Genomic DNA, 17,524 nt, shown 5'->3' with positions numbered 1-17,524 from the left:
TTGCACTGTAATTTATCCCAGAAGACCAAGAAGTCCTTCTAGACACATGTACATTAAAGAACAGAGTTCCACTGTAAATCCTGCAGTATTCTAATCAATGTAGCCAACTCTGTAACTAGAAATGTCCTGAAAACTTTGAACTCGCTGCATCATTGCTAGAAGGTAGCTTTGCAAAATGTTGTGCACAGCTAGTCTGAATATATCTTTTTGTATTACTGTTTCATCTTCTAATTTTATTTAATTTACTGAAAAAGCGTGACTTGGTTTATGTTATCTTTCTCTAAATTATATAAATTGGGAATCTCTAACAAGGGTACTTCCTGCTGCTAGCACTTCTTGTTTGAACAGTCCTTCTTTCTTTGTGTTAAAATTTTTCTTCTGCCTGCTCTAGTAGTGAGTTTGTTAAGAGCGACAACATAACAGAGTAAGAAATGAGAAAATGTAAGGTGAGATAAGATTACTCACTACTAAGCAGACAGAAGTCTCAGACTTACCTGCATTAATAGCAATAGATTTCTACAACCAATTTCCCATGCTACTGGAAAATTCTCTAAAGACACTTTCTCTAAGTAAATGGATGTAAGAGGTCACTACAAATGAAAAAATAATAAAAACAGAAAAGGTTTTTGAAAGTTTTTTCAATTATTTTTGTTTTTATCTAGACTATTTTGTCTCTTCTTGTTTTCCTTACTTATTTTCTTCATTTTGTTCCTGTTTGCTTATCTTCTACATCTTAAACTTGGAATAAAGTCTGCTTATTTCAAAATGAGAAGTGTTACTCCACCCAAATACAAGGAAAAAAAGAAAACATAATGTCGTGGTTTAACCCCAGCCAGCAACTAAGCACCACACAGCCGCTCACTCGCTCCCCCCACAGTGGGATGGGGAAGAGAATCAGAAGGGTAAAAGTGAGAGAACTCATGGGGTTGAGATAAAGACAGTTTAATAGGTAAAGCAAAAGCCGCACACGCAAGCAAAGCAAAACAAGGAATTAATTCACTACTTCCCATCGGCAGGCAGGTGTTCAGCCATCTCCAGGAAAGCAGGGCTCCATCAGTGCACCCCCAGCCTACTCGTTGGCGGGGTGGTGTGAGAAGCAGAAAAGGCCTTGACTCTGTGTAAGCACTGCTCAGCAGTAACTAAAACATCCCTGTATTATCAACACTGTTTTCAGCACAAATCCAAAACATAGCCCCATACAAGCTTCTATGGAGAAAATTAACTCTATCCCAGCCAAAACCAGCACAGATAAGAAAGAACATAAGAGAACATAAGAAAGAAAGAACATGATGTGACATATGATGACTTTATTGCCATGAATTGAGATTACTTTGCAACAAAAATAAATTCCAGTTAACTCTTTATACCACTGTCCTATATGGGTATCTCATAATGTACAGAAAAAATTAGTGGCTTCATGTTTCAAAGATTTTATTCAACTGTAAAATAAGAGAAATTTTTGCTACTCTGTTTATAGCTCAAAAGGAGAGAAATTATTTTAATATCTTTTCAAGACAACTGGCTGTCATCACTAGATGATCACTTCCTTCTCCCTAATGGTCTTCCTTTCCTTGTGAAGTCTATGGGTTCCAACATCATTTCTAGTGATTGTGCCCTTCTGTCTTTTTGTCCCCATAAGTTTATGAAAGGTTCACAGTTGCAAAATCAGGTTTGACTGATTAAATTTTAAAACACTGATTACGTTGTTGGATATTTCATTGTTGGATGTTTCAATTATTTGTTTTTAATCAGGTTGCACTGAAAAAAACCAACAACAAAACCAACCAAAAACCAGAAAATGCGTTACTACTGTAGTTCATTATAACTGAGGTGAAATTTATCGGTGCTGGCTGTGTGTGATGCTTTACATTAAGAATATATTCTATTTGAAATATTTTTAGACAAGAAATAAAATATTGAAAATTAAAACCTTGATCCCATAAGAATTTTAAATAGGTATATATTTTTATTTTTTATGACATGCTTTTGCTTCAAAGGTAAATATGTAAATATGTACTTGCATTGTAATAAAAGTTTATTATAATAAATCTTCAAATCAAAATGCTTGTGTTTCAGTTTAATCCCAACAAAATCAGTCTTGCTTATCTGTTGGGTGATGCTATCCAAGAGTGAAAAAACAACTCGGTTAAAATAACCCTATCAATCCTTGTATTATCCTCAGATGTTCCGTATCTGAATTATCTGACTTAAATGACTGATTATCTTCAGCTGTATTATCAATAGAATATCTTTGTGTCATCTGATTGGCCATGCCTGCAATATTGTGTCATTAGTCTTCTTCGTAGTCTTTATTAGTAATATATTGCCCTGTATGCTGTAGCATAGCAAGAACTATTCAGTTATTGCATCTCTAGGGAGATAACAAAAAAAATCAGATATATGGAAGCTGTAAACAGCCACAGACATCAGGAAGACCAGTGTTGAGAAACTAAACAAGATGATAACTGGATTTTAAAGAGAGGGCTCTTTTGAGGACTTAAAAAGTTAGATTACATGTTAGAGACAGTGCGAGCAAAAATGTAAAGCAAAGAAGGATGGGATTTCAGATAGGGCATAGAAGGAAGAAAAGTGGAATTGGTATTAGGACATCTCTGCAGGACCTGAAGGATAAAGCTGGGGAGATAAATTGGAGGGGGCAGGTTGAGAAAGCAAACTTTAATATAGGATTAATTTTACCACCCTGGTCTCCTAGTAGTTTATATATATTGCAATCTGTATTATATTGTCATAGTATTACTGATGTGTATTTTGAGCATCTAATTTAAGTATACTCCATGAAATAGTATTCTGACTATTATCACATTTATTTTCTAAATATACTAGAATGTGTAATCCTTAAATGCCTGACTTTTCTGCTTGTGCACTCTGTTTTGATTGTGCATAAAATAAAATTAAAATAGAAACTAGGATGATCTGGGAGTTTCAAAGTAGAATGCTCTTCATTAGAATCCCATGCTTGACAATAATTTATCAGCAGTCCTGGCTAACTGGGGAGGTCCCAGTTGACTGGAGGTTAGCAAATGTGACGCCCATCTACAAGAAGGGCCGGAAGGAGGATCCGGGGAACTACAGGCCTGTCAGTCTGACGTCGGTGCCGGGGAAGGTTATGGAGCAGATCATCTTGAGTGCCATCACACGGCACGTACAGGCCAACCAGGTGATCAGGCCCAGTCAGCATGGGTTTATGAAAGGCAGGTCCTGCTTGACCAACCTGATACCTCCTTCTATGACAAGGTGACCCACTTAGTGGGTGAGGGGAAGGCTGTGGATGTTGTTTACCTGGACTTTAGTAAAGCCTTTGATACCGTTTCCCACAGCATTCTCCTGGAGAAACTGGCTGCTCATGGCTTGGATGGGCATACTGTTCGCTGGGTAAAAAACTGGCTGGATGGCCGGGCCCAGAGAGTTGTGGTGAATGGAGTTAAATCCGGTTGGCAGCCGGTCACAAGTGGTGTTCCCCAGGGCTCAGTATTGGGGCCAGTTCTATTTAATATCTTTATCAATGATCTGGACGAGGGGATCAAGTGCACCCTCAGGAAGTTTGCAGATGACACCAAGTTGGTAGAAAGGCTCTACAGAGGGCTGGATCAAAGGGTCAAGGCCAATTGTATGAGGTTCAACGAGGCTAAGTGCTGGGTCCTGCACTTGGGTCACAACAATCCCATGCAATGCTACAGGCTTGGGGAAGAGTGGCTGGAAAGCTGCCCAGCAGAAAAGGACCTGGGGGTGTTGGTCGACAGCCGGCTGAACATGAACCGGCAGTGTGCCCAGGTGGCCAAGAAGGCCAACAGCATCCTGGCTTGTATCAGAAATAGTGTGGCCAGCAGGAGTAGGGAAGTGATCGTGCCCCTGCACTCGGCCCTGGTGAGGCCGCACCTCGAATACTGTGTTCAGTTTTGGGCCCCTCACTACAAGAAGGATGTTGAGGTGCTGGAGTGTGTCCAGAGAAGGGCAACGAAGCTGGTGAAGGGTCTGGAGAACAAGTCTTATGAGGAGCGGCTGAGGGAACTGGGGTTGTTTAGCCTGGAGAAAAGGATTCTCAGGGGAGACCTTATCGCTCTCTATAACTACCTGAAAGGAGGTTGTAGCGAGGTGGGTGTCGGTCTCTTCTCCCAAGTAACTAGCGATAGGATGAGAGGAAATGGCCTCAAGTTGCGCCAGGGGAGGTTTAGATTGGATGTAAGGAAAAATTTCTTTACTGAAAGAGTGGTTAAACATTGGAACAGGCTGCCCAGGGAAGTGGTTGAGTCACCATCCCTGGAAGTATTTAAAAGACGTGTAGATGAGGCACTTAGGGACATGGTTTAGTGGTGGACTTGGTAGTGTTAGGTTTACAGTTGGACTCGATGATCTTAGAGGTCTTTTCCAACCTAAATGATTCTATGATTCTATTCTAATATATCACGTCTCCTTTCTTAGGATATTTTGTTGTTTGAAACCCAGGATCCTGTTGGTTTTAAAAAAAAAAAGAAAAGCTTTGAGTCCCATGAAACTTATGATTACCGGCTAACAGTGTAGGTCTTGTGTCCCAGACAGCAATGGTTTACCTCTTACTGCTACCCCAGCTTGCTAGAAGAATTTGTTGGGGAATCTGCCATTCAGCATAGCAGGAAGTAGTTCTATAAACAGTATGCCTTTGCCCTAGGAAGAGTTCAGACTTTAGGATCCTGTGCATTGTTAGATTTTTTTTTTTAAGAAATTGGAAGCTAATTTTTCTGTTTAATTATATTTTTTATGCCTTCAGTGAAAATACTGAGTTAGATAATTAGCATTGTGGTGGGTTAACCTTGGCTGGCTGCCAGGTGCCCACCAAGCTGCTCTCTCATTCCCCCTCCTCAGGGAAACAGGGGGAGAAAATAAGATTAAAAACTCATGGGTCAAAATAAAGGCAGTTTAATAAAGAAAAGCAAAGGCCACACGCAGAAGCAAAGGAAAACAAAAAGATTTATCCTCTACTTCCCATCAGCAGGCCATGTCCAGCCACTTCCTGGAAGTAGGGCCTCAGTACATGTAGCGGTTGCTTAGGAACACAAACACCTTAATAACGAATGCCCCCAGCTCCTCTTCCCTTTTAGCTTTTATTGCTGAGCATGACGTCATATGATATGGAATATCCCTTTGGTCAGTTTGGGTCAGCTGTCCCAGCCGTGTCCCCTCCCAACCTCTTGCCTACCCCCAGCCTACTGGCCTTTGGGTGGGGTGGGTGTGTTGGAGAGACAGCCTTAATGCTGTGTGAGCACTGCTCAGCAGTTGCCAAAACACTGGTGTGTTATCAACACCGTTCTAGCTACAAATACAAAGTACAGCACTATGAGGGTTGCTATGGGGAAAGTTAACTCCATCCCAGCCAGACCCAATACAAGCATGTTAGCAAATCTGTCTGTATGGCAATATTAGTTGCAGGAACTCTGTTCTCTTATGCAGCTTTGAGAGATGTTGAGCATTAATGCCTGGGAGGGAGGGGAGTAAGCTATAGTAACACTCTTTGGACATGCTTCTTTGGGTTAAGAGGGAATAAGAGTGGGATGCAGCATATAGGAAGAGATTTCCTGTTTTGCACAGTATCTAATTTAATCCAAAGAGGGTTTCAACATTACATTGTTTATTATCACTAGTTTTAAGTGTCTGTATACAGTTTCCATGACTGTAGGGAATAGTAATAGCTTTCTTTGACTCTTAACTTTCTAGTAGTAGTACTTAATAATGAGTTCAGAGCAAAGGAAACTAATATATATCTTGGTCCATGACAAATACCTCTCATAATGTAATCATTGAAATATTAGAGAAAAGCATTGGAGTGCTGAACACCAGAACTGATTTTTATGCCCAACCCTGCTACCACCATGTGACTGTACTCAAATCACTTGATTCCTGCTTCACATAAAATGAATCTAATAACTAATATAGGACTGGTCTGAGAATTTTTTTAAGGTCTTTGAGAACCTTTGATACATGTGAGGTTTAATATATTTCATCTTATGTCACTAGTTACCTTATTATAACATACAATGTCAGTTTTTTATTTAATAAAATATCCATGGGTGATCTCACCAAGATAGCTTCTTTGTTGCTGCTGTTGTTGATTTCCTCAGGTATTATCAGGTTGGTTTGCGAAAGGACGTTGTCACCAAAGAAGTCAGAGCTATAGATCTGTACATTTTGTTCCATAATTCTTGACTGAAGAGTTGTATGTGCGTGATGTTGTGCCATGTTTTCCAGACTCTCAACTAAGTCAATGTTAAGAATGCAAACAAAGCAGTTTCTATTTTGATCTTTCTTTCTTTACTTCATTTCTTGATGCTCATGTAACAGTATCCACTTTTACTAAGAAGACTTCTTTATGTAAGAAACGAAGAACCGGTCCTTCGTGATTGATGAGAGAAATGTAACTGCAATTAACAATAGAAAAGCCCAGAACCAACTTCTAGTTGCCTTCTGAAAATTCTTTTGTTTGTTTGTTTGTTTCTCTTTAATCTATGGTCAATATGCTGATTAATATTCTGGTGCCCTGAGAGACTTTCATGGTCTCAGCTCTTCAGCAAGGGAATTGTTTTATATAACATGAACCAAGACACAGCAATAAGGTACTGAACAGCAGGAAGATTTTCTTGGTACAGGATACAGCACTGAGTCCTCGTGATTTCCACTGGTTTTCCATTGGCTTCCACATTGGAATGTGGCTGGAAATCAATACCCAGTATGTCTCATGAGATGTTCAATTCTTTGCAGAATTGGACTCTCTAATAGTTTTTACTGCTTTCTTTCAAGAAAACAGGCTCCAAACTTTATTGTAGTATTTGTCCTATTGCCTTAAGGGAAGCGTTAAATATTTATTTGTACAGTAGTTTTCTTTACTTCCTTTCTATTCACCTCACTAATCCAAAGGCATTTGAGCATGGGAGATGTCTGCTGTGTCCTATACTCTTGTGCAACACATCATCCATCAGAAACTGGAGATTTGTTTCTGGGATGTGTTGCATTATCCTGCTGGTAAAGGTTTGGAAGGATGTTCTCTTGGATGTGGCACTTTAGCCTTATTGTAGTAAGTTTCTTCTAATGAAGCACTGTCATTTGAATTAGTTTCGTAAATAACTTGTTGGTACATGAGCACACACATAAATGAATGTGTGCACGTACGCATACACACACGTGTGTGTGATTTTTAGTGCTTTCACTAAAACCTTTTTTAAGGAAAATTGTATGAATTTACATGTCTGCACAAAATTTTAAGATCTAATTATAATAATAGATTTCTATATATCCAAATAGACAGTTTTTAATATTCATTTGCAGATTTATAATGTGCTGGCAATTAATTTGTTGTATACTACTCATTAATTTACAGAGTGGAAGAGCAAATGTCACAATTTGCCTGTTTTCTTTTTTTACTACATTGGCCAATGTCATTTAAAAAAAACAACCCCAAACATTCTTTTGACTTTGATCTTACCCCCCGCAACAATTTTTCAAAATAGTATATATCCTAAGTAACAACTGTATGCACAGTTCTAAATGAGATGTTAGTACTCAGGGGTGGTGACAACACCACTGATTTGGAGGGTGTGGGGGGGAACATTTGGCAAGAAAATATTTTTTTTGTTTTGGTTAATGAGTGAATATTCATTTTCTAAAGCACATTACATCAAAATGCTAACCTTGTTTTTTGTTTCTTGTCATTCTGAGTATTTTGTTGTGTTAGTTGTAATAACCAAAATCTAATCTGTTCAGTACAGAACAATAAAAATATTGTTTGCATTTTAAAACTGTATTTATTGCATACAATCTATTTTAGTTTTAAAATCATACATGAAATATTGACCAATTTTGCTCTTACAATTAAAATACTAACAAGAATTGGTAACTGCCCAGCTAAAAATCTAGAATCTGAGTGCCTAGAATAATAAGAGAAAAATATGATAAGTAGTTGTCAATATTAAAGCAAGCTGAAGGAAGAAGGCCTTGGGCCTTGTAGTAGGTAGAATGAAACAGCAGATTTGAGTATCTACAATCCTTTCGGTATTAAATTTTCACTAAAATAAAATTACTTGTATCTGAAAACATAGCCTTTCCCCAGCTCTCTTTTTTTTCCCCTGATCAGCTGATGAAGAGACTAGCAGCTCGCTGCTTTGCTGGTTTGTTAATTTTATCCCCACTAACTGTGATTTCCGATAGCCGGCCTGCTGATAGTGGTAAGGTAAATAACCTTTTTCATTGCAGTCTTGAAGGTTCAGTAGAACTACATCACAGGAATGTGTAGGTGTATAAGACATCAAAAGCTGGTGTTCTCTGTATTTCGATGTGCAACTGAATGCTTAAGGAGAGCAATAACATTAACTGTTGACAGCTTTGCATGCTGTATTTATTATTATTTTTAGCTTCTAAAATTTGTGGAGAAATTTCCTTTTCTTAATCTTTGCTAGCTGCAGTGGTGTATGGTAGGTGTCCTGATTTAACCAAATTAATATTAATGAGTTTTTGTGCAGTTTTTTCCTTACTTATTCTTCCTAACTCATCAGATCTCAGGCCTTCTTCATAGTGGCTATCTGAATGCTTGAAAGCATGATGGAAATTGTCTTTTGATTATTAAAGCCTTGTTTCAGGCTGTCCCTCAGGATTCTGTGTTCATGTATTTTCTATGGATTTGCACATTAGAGAATGAATAGGAAAGAGATTTTGAAATCCCACTAGTGGTTTTAACATGCCAGGTTGTTTTGTATAGTGAACCAGGTTTTGTTCATAAAATGTTTTTCAAGAGACACTGTATGCAAATGAAATAAATTATGTCTGGACTGTCATCACTCTTTTTATATTGATTGTTATTCTCATATGTTCATAAATATTAGTCATGTTTGGTTCTGTAGAGAAATGAAGGCAATTGCTTTATGATTATAGCTCTTTCAGCTATGAGAAATGATTGATTAGTATTTCATGTATTCAAGACAATATTGAGAGGCAAGAGGGACAAATATCAACATCAGTTATATTTCAGAAAGCATTATTCAGAAAGCCTACTTTTAAGATTTTTAATTTTTTTTTCCTTTTAGTTTCAGTTCTCTTATGGCTCAATATATTTTTTATCTGTTTATGGGATTTTTTCCCCCCAAAGAAAAAAGTTCAGCTGCTTGTTTTTTCACCTGGATCTGTTAGTGTGTGAACAGGTTTCCTTTATGCCTGGTTTGTTTTCATAGAGATTTTATCTCTCTACCTGGTGCTGCTGGCTCTGGTTAGAAGCACGCATTTGCGGGTAATTGAAACTGTTAATTTTTTGAGGCTATATGTGTGTTTTTTCTTTTTTCATTCTATGATGAGTTCTCTTTACTGCAAAACACTATTGTCAGCGATTCTGCCTCTTTATTGATTGTTATTCTAAATGAAAATTATACATTTTAGATATGGTTTTAACTGTTAGGACACTTACTTAAATTCTTTGAAAGAGAAGCTGAGTCTAGTATGTTACTACATAAAGTGTGTGTGTGTCTGTATGTAAAAAAACATTAAAAAACTGTAATCTCTTTCATTGGAAGCTGAGCATGGTGTGGACTATCCTGTCTGTAAACATGCACATCAGAGTCTTTCTCTTGAACTACATTCTCTAGGACTGCTACTAAAGTGAACAAATTGATGCAAGCCCCCATATATATGAAATTCAGGATCAGATGAATATGTATTTAGGTGGTAGAGTTCTTTATAGAACTAATTTCATTTTAGTGTCTTATTGTTTGTCAGTAACTGAATTTCCTTTTGAAATCTTTTTAATAAATAGACTGAGCATTTAATGTTGAATTATCTATATCTTGTTGCATTGTATTTTTCTTGGTTTTTTTTTTAAATACTTGTTAATTGTCTTTGCATATTTCTCTTTTGGGTTTTTTGGAATCAATGGTTGTCAGGCAATTGAAGACGGCAATTTGGAAGAAATGGAAGAGGAAATACGGCTTAAAAAACGGAAGAGACGAAGAAATTTGGATAAGGATTCTGGGAAAGAGGATGGGGAGAAAGCAAAGAAAAGAAGAGGAAGACCTCCTGCAGAGAAGTTGTCACCCAACCCACCTAAATTGACAAAACAGATGAATGCCATTATTGATACTGTGATAAACTACAAAGACAGGTGAGCTCAGTCTTTTTTGGTTTTGACAAATAACTTCTGGAAACTTAATCCTGTGTAATTTTCAATTGTAGTTATTTATTTATTTATAAATAAAATAATTCCATTTAGGGCCTGATCTTGTAAGTCTTCCTCTACATAGAGGGCTTTTTAAAGGATCTGGTTGATCGAAACTTGTCAAAATGTAATTTAAAAGATGGGCATATCATGTCTGCTTAGAAACGCTACTGTCCTGTTTAGTAGATATATTTCAGTACTGCAGGTTTGGGAAGGGGTTTTCTTTAGCTTAATGGAGTATTCTGTCTTAATAATTATATAAATAATTTTAAATGCGCGGATATAGTTTTGTCAATACAAGTTCTCACCATGACACTTAAGAATACTCCCAAAATATTTAGGGTTTGCCTGATGAACACTTGACTTTTAAAAGGAAAAACTGTAGAAATACTGAGCACTAGTAGGTTGTTCATAAATGAGACTGAAGCTTTTTTGTCCTTAAAACCCAATTTTCAACATATATATACATTTCACGTTAGACAACTGAACCTCAGGAAGAAATATAACTAACTTCTAATCCAAACTGAAGTTGTGAGATTTTGATTTTGTTGACTTTCCAACTGAAAATCATCTTTTTTATTGAGAAAGAACTTGAGAAACGGCTCATCTTTGGCTATTGCTTAATAGCAACTCTGTATCAGGCTTCAGATATGTGGGAAACTTTTACTGTTTGATCTCAGGTGTCTGATTTACTTAAATTGGTGCAACCTTCCTGTGTAGACATTCCTATTTTGCCATATATTTATTTACTTAAGTTGAATAAGGAGCAGGTGTAAACTAAATCGATATAAAATTCATTCAAAAAGAAGGTGTTTTCACACCAGAGGAGCTGCACTGGTGTAACCTATTTAGTTCCTGAACTCAGTACCTAATTTACTACAATTTATATATAAACAAGCTTTTCAGAGTGCGTGGCTTCAAATGGCAGGATATGTTTTCCTTTTTGCAGCTACAGTTTGATCTGTGCTTATATGGGGATAACTTGGGCAAGATGCAATAAAGGATTTAGAGTGGTGATACCTTATTTTTTAGGCACGTAACTGCAGAAGTGGACTCCAGATCGTCCTGTGATCTATAGGTTCTCTTTAGAGTGTGTTGAAAAGTTTATTGCTTCAAAATGGGTTACAAAAAATGAGCATGATGAGCAGGAGCTGCCTAAAAGGTCAGCAACATTCAGTTTGCTGTGGCTTTTCACCAGCAGAAAAGCTGGGAAGTGTTTTAAATTCAGCATGTCCCGGTTTCAACTGGGATAGAGTTAATTTCCTTCCTAGTAGCTGGTAGAGTGCTGTGGTTTGGATTTAGTATGAGAATAATGTTGATAACTCACTGATGTTTTAGTTGTTGCTAGGTAGTGCTTACACTAGCCAAGGACTTTTCAGCTTCCCATGCTCTACCGACTGAGAAGGCTGGAGGTGCACAAGAAGCTGGGAGGGGGCACAGCCAGGACAGCTGACCCAAACTGGCCAAAGGGCTAGGCCATACCATGTGACGTCATGCTCAGCATATAAACTGGGGGGAGTTGGCCGGGGGGCGGTGACCGCTGCTCGGGAACTGGCTGGGCATTGGTCGGCAGGTGGTGAGCAATTGCATTGTGCATCACTTATTTTGTATATTATTTTATCATTATCATTATTATTATTTTCCCTTCCTTTTCTGTCCTATTAAACTGTCTTTATCTCAACCCATGAATACTTTTTTTTTTTTCCCCGATTCTCTCCCCCATCCCACTGGGTGTGGGGGGGGAGTGAGCAAACGGCTGTGTGGTGTTTAGCTGCCTGCCGGGTTAAACCACAACAGTCCTTTTGGCGCCCAACGTGGGGCACGAAGGGTTGAGATAATAACAGATCTGACCAGAGTGTGTTAAGGCAAGTTTTTTATAAGCATTCATTATATTGGTTTAATAGTCGCTGGTCACAACGTTGATTAATTTACTCTCAAAGTTGCTGTGCTTGCTCTCAAAGTTGTGTTATGTAATACCTTACTTGCTGCATATGTTCCCTGTTGTGCTGTTTATCACCTCTGGGAACTGGATCAACGTTATCGTTTTACTGCACTGTGTAACACTACTGTTTTATGATGTGATAAAATTATTGTTCAAGAGACTAACCTGTATTTGTACTTGGCATTGCCATCATCTCCGTACATCGGGAGCCACATTTCAGAAACTATTAATAATTACACCTTTTACCTTTTCTCCTCAGGGAACCAATCTATGGGGGAGACAGTGGGGGATACTTTCCCCTGCTCCTTCACCTTCCCTTTCTCCTTCAGGCTAGTTACAACAACTCTTGAGAATTTTGAATATCCTTGGGATGTTCAAACCAGCATGTTCCTATTGCTATGTCTCCTGAATGTGGTTCAGGTCTTGTGTAGGGTTAAACAACTATTTAAGAATACCATCCAGAGATCTATCCCCACAACAGGCACTGTGGCTACTCCAACCCCGGCGACAGGCACTGCAACTACTCCAAGCCCCGCGACAGGCACTGCGGCTGAACCAGAGAATCAAACCATGCTAGTACCAGTCGCCCCTATACACAAGAAGAAATACACAAGAAAATCAACTCGTTTAGTAAGGGATGAAGATGAACCAGGGCCATCACGAGAACAGGAGGAGGAAGAGGCAGAACCCATAAATGAGATGGTAACTACCCGATCCCTACCCCTGAGTGAGCTGCGAAATATGCAAAAAGATTTCAGTCGTCGTCCAGGTGAGCACGTTGTCAGCTGGCTGCTCCGATGCTGGGATAACGGGGCCAGTAGCCTGGAATTAGAGGGTAGGGAAGCCAAGCAGCTGGGATCCCTTTCCAGGGAAGGGGGCATTGACAAAGCGATTGGAAAAGGGGCACGAGTCCTCAGCCTCTGGAGACAACTCCTGTCAGGCGTGAAGGAAAAGTATCCCTTCAAGGAAGATGTTATATGTCACCCAGGCAAGTGGACCACCATGGAGAGAGGTATCCGGTAACTGAGGGAATCAGCCATGCTGGAGGTGATTTATGGTGACCTGGACAACAAGCAGCTATCCAAAGATCCAGATGAAGTCAGGTGCACACGACCCATGTGGCAGAAGATTGTACCGAGTGCACCATCGTCGCATGCAAACCCATTGGCAGTGATGACCTGGAAAGACGGAGAGGGACAAACGGTGGATGAATTGGTTGGCCAACTCCAGCAATACAAAGAAAGTCTCTCTTCTTCCCTACGGATCTGCATCTTGGCTGTGGAAAAACTGTCCAAAAAACTGTCCTGGAGTTCCAGGAATTCAAAGAGGATATGCCCTACTTCCCACCTGTACGGACCAGTATCTCAGCCATTAGGAGTAAGCGTCCCTCTGCTCAAGAGAGACGATACAGTGGATATACACCACGGGCCACCCTGTGGTTTTACCTACGTGACCACGGAGAGGACATGAGGAAGTGGGATGGAAAACCTACCTCAGCCCTAGAGGCATGGGTACGTGAGTTGCAAGGAAAAACAAACACAAAAGGGGGTTCTTCCAGGAAAATTGCTGCTCCAGTTTCCAGCGGAAAGTTCCCCAGACAGAGTAGAAGGGCTGATTTTACTTCCGATCTTAATAAAGGGACTTCTGATTCACATTTACAAGAAGTGAGTAATGAATACTATGACCAGGACTAGAGGGGCCCTGCCTCCAGCCAGGGGGAGGAAAGGGACAACCGGGTTTACTGGACTGTGTGGATTCGGTGGCCTGGCATATCAGACCCACAGGAGTATAAGGCTCTAGCAGACACTTGGTGCACAGTGTACCCTAATGCCATCAAGCTATATAGGGGCAGAACCCATCTGTATTTTTGGAGTGACAGGGGGATCCCAACAGCTAACTGTATTGGAGGCTGAAGTGAGCCTAACTGGGAATGGGTGGCAGAAGCACCCCATTGTGACTGGCCCAGAGGCTCCGTGCATCCTTGGCATAGACTACCTCAGGAGAGGGTATTTCAAGGACCCAAAAGGGTACCGGTGGGCTTTTGGTGTAGCTGCCTTGGAGACGGAAGAAATTAAACAGCTGTCCACCTTGCCCGGTCTCTCGAAGGACCCTTCTATTGTGGGGTTGCTGAGGGTCAAAGACCAACAGGTGCCAATCGCAACCACCACGGTGCACCGGCGGCAATATCGCACCAACCGAGACTCCCTGATTCCCATTCATGAGCTGATTCGTCGACTGTAGAGCCAAGGAGTGATCAGCAAGACTCGTTCACCCTTTAACAGCCCCATATGGCCAGTGTGAAAGTCTAATGGAGAGAGGAGACTAACAGTAGACTATCGTGGCCTGAACAAAGTCACGCTGGTGCTGAGTGCTGCCGTGCCGGACATGCTAGAACTTCAATATGAACTGGAGTCAAAGGCAGCCAAGTGGTATGCCACAATTGATATCGCTAATGCGTTTTTCTCAATCCCTTTGGCAGCAGAGTGCAGGCCACAGTTTGCTTTCACTTGGAGGGGCGTCCAGTACACCTGGAACCGACTGCCCCAGGGGTGGAAACACAGCCCCACCATTTGCCATGGACTGATCCAGACTGCACTGGAACAGGGTGAGGCTCCAGAACACCTGCAATACATTGATGACATCATCGTGTGGAGCAACACAGCAGAAGTTGTTTTTGAGAAAGGGAAGAAAATAGTACAAATCCTTGTCGCGGATGGAGTGAGACTGCACTTCTCTCTTACGAGAGAAGCAACAATACACTTTATTGATAGAAAACAGTGAGTTAACAAAGTTCAATGGTAAATGTGACTGGTTTAACAAGATTCGATGGCAAGGTACACTTGATTTACTGCACAGAGGACAGGGTCAGACAAAATTGTGAGGGAGACCCTCCCGTTGAGTCATGAGGCTCAGAGAGGACCCCCTTGCTTTCTGAACTGCTCCTCAGAGAGGAGTGTAGGTGCGGCTGGATCCAATACTGGACTTGGTCAACCATTTATGTCTAAAGGATTATATATGCGCAATTAATCCTTTATATCACTTAGCTAAGATTTCAAAGTTTAGCATGCTATTAGTCACTTACCGAGGATCTGTTGTGGCAAGGAATCTCTCAGCCTCGAGGAGTAACCTTGAGAGGCGTTCCTACTCAAGGGGAGATCCTGCCATGCAGCCCGCTGCCGTGCAGGAGAGCTCAACGGGCCCTGGGCTGTCCACTATTTATAGAGTAAGATGATTGACATACAGTCATATTTGCATATCAGCAAGACATTTGGGTCACTGCTCCAGACAGCCCTTGGCTACTATGTTGCCATCCATCCCCAAATTCCAGCATAAGCTGGATGCAGCCATCATGACCCCCCACTGGTGGTCATTGCTTACGCAGGGGAGGGGGGAGCACACTGCCACAATCCTTCTGAAGGCTGGTTTTGCCATAAAACAAAGTAAGGTCAAAAGACCTGCACAGGAGATCATGTTTTTAGGAATAAAATGGCAAGATGGACGTCATCAGATTCCAATGGATGCGATCAACAAAATAACAGCCATGTCTCCACCAACTAGCAAAAAGGAAACACAAGCTTTCTTAGGCGTCGTGGGTTTTTGGAGAATGCATATTCCAAATTACACTCTGATTGTAAACCCTCTTTATCAAGTAACCTGGAAAAACAACAATTTCAAATGGGGCCCTGAGCAACGACAAGCCTTTGAACAAATTGAGTGGTTAAACATTGGAACAGGCTGCCCAGGGAAGTGGTTGAGTCACCATCCCTGGAAGTATTTAAAACATGCGTAGATGAGGCGCTTAGGGACATGGTTTAGTGGGCATGGTGGTGTTGGGTTGACGGCTGGAGACAATGATCTTAGAGGTCTTTTCCAACCTTAATGATTCTATGATTCTATGATTCTATGAAATTAAAGAGGAGACAGTTCATGCAGTAGCCCTTGGGCCAGTCCGGGCAGGGCAAGATGTAAAAAATGCGCTCTACACCGCAGCCAGGGAGAATGGCCCTACCTGGAGCCTCTGGCAGAAAGCACCAGGGGAGACTCGAGGTTGACCCCTAGGGTTTTGGAGTCGGGGATACAGAGGATCCGAGGCCCGCTATACTCCAACTGAAAGAGAGATATTGGCAGCATATGAAGGGGTTCGAGCTGCTTCGGAAGTCATTGGTACTGAAGCACAGCTCCTCCTGGCACCCTGACTGCCAGTGCTAGGCTGGATGTTCAAAGGGAGGATCCCCTGTCCACATCATGCAACTGATGCTACGTGGAGTAAGTGGGTCGCACTGATCACACACCGGGCTCAAATAGGAAACCCCAGTCGCCCAGGAATCCTGGAAGTGGTCATGGATTGGCCAGAGGGCAAAGATTTTGGAATATCGCCAGAGGAGGAGGTGACGCATGCTGAGGAAGCCCCAATGTATAATGAACTACCAGAAAATGAGAAGCAATATGCCCTGTTCACTGATGGGTCCTGTCGTCTTGTGGGAAAGCATCGGAGGTGGAAAGCTGCTGTATGGAGTCCTATGCGACAAGTTGTAGAAACGGCTGAAGGAGAAGGTGAATCGAGCCAATTTGCAGAAGTAAAGGCCATCCAGCTGGCTTTAGACATTGCTGACCGAGAAAAGTGGCCAGTGCTCTATCTCTAGACTGACTCATGGATGGTGGCAAATGCCCTGTGGGGGTGGTTACAGCAATGGAAGCAGAACAACTGGCAGCGCAGAGGCAAACCCATCTGGGCTGCCGCATTGTGGCAAGATATTGCTGCCCGGGTGGAGAACCTGGTTGTAAAAGTCCGTCACGTAGATGCTCACGTACCGAAGAGTCGGGCCACTGAAGAACATCAAAACAACCAGCAGGTGGATCAGGCTGCTAAGATTGAAGTGGCTCAGGTGGATCTGGACTGGCAACATAAGGGTGGATTATTTCTAGCTCGGTGGGCCCATGACACCTCAGGTCACCAAGGAAGAGATGCAACATATAGATGGGCTCGTGATCGAGGGGTGGACTTGACCATGGACACTATTGCGCAGGTTATCCATGAATGCGAAACATGCGCTGCAATCAAGCAAGCCAAGCGGTTAAAGCCCCTCTGGTATGGAGGACGATGGCTGAAATATAAATATGGGGAGGCCTGGCAGATCGATTATATCACGCTCCCACAAACTCGCCAAGGCAAGCGTCATGTGCTTACAATGGTGGAGGCAACCACCAGATGGCTGGAAACATATCCCGTGCCCCATGCCACTGCCCAGAACACTATCCTGGGCCTTGAAAAGCAAGTCCTATGGCGACATGGCACCCCAGAAAGAATTGAGTCAGACAACGGGACTCATTTCCGAAACAACCTCATAGACCCCTGGGCCAAAGAGCATGGCATTGAGTGGGTATATCACATCCCCTAT

General features: G+C 41.4%; 1 protein-coding gene across 2 annotated transcripts in view; it reads left to right on the top strand.

The window, feature by feature from the left end:
* Nucleotides 1-17,524, top strand: part of LOC143171861 (SWI/SNF-related matrix-associated actin-dependent regulator of chromatin subfamily A member 2-like) — a 209,646-nt gene that overhangs the window by 161,891 nt on the left and 30,231 nt on the right. The window contains exons 1-2 of one of the 2 annotated variants that reach the window (XM_076360968.1): nucleotides 8,107-8,215; nucleotides 9,912-10,129. In XM_076360968.1, the coding sequence (XP_076217083.1) occupies nucleotides 8,123-8,215; nucleotides 9,912-10,129 (311 nt within the window). In that variant the 5' untranslated portion in view covers nucleotides 8,107-8,122. Of the gene's footprint in view, nucleotides 1-8,106; nucleotides 8,216-9,911; nucleotides 10,130-17,524 lie in introns of those variants that run through there. The other variant, XM_076360967.1, reaches the window with a different exon arrangement.

Source organism: Aptenodytes patagonicus, chromosome W, assembly GCF_965638725.1.
Source record: "Aptenodytes patagonicus chromosome W, bAptPat1.pri.cur, whole genome shotgun sequence".
In the NCBI taxonomy this organism is placed as follows: domain Eukaryota; kingdom Metazoa; phylum Chordata; class Aves; order Sphenisciformes; family Spheniscidae; genus Aptenodytes; species Aptenodytes patagonicus.
Note: the sequence above shows the minus strand (reverse complement) of the source record. Positions and strands in the feature narration are given on the sequence as shown.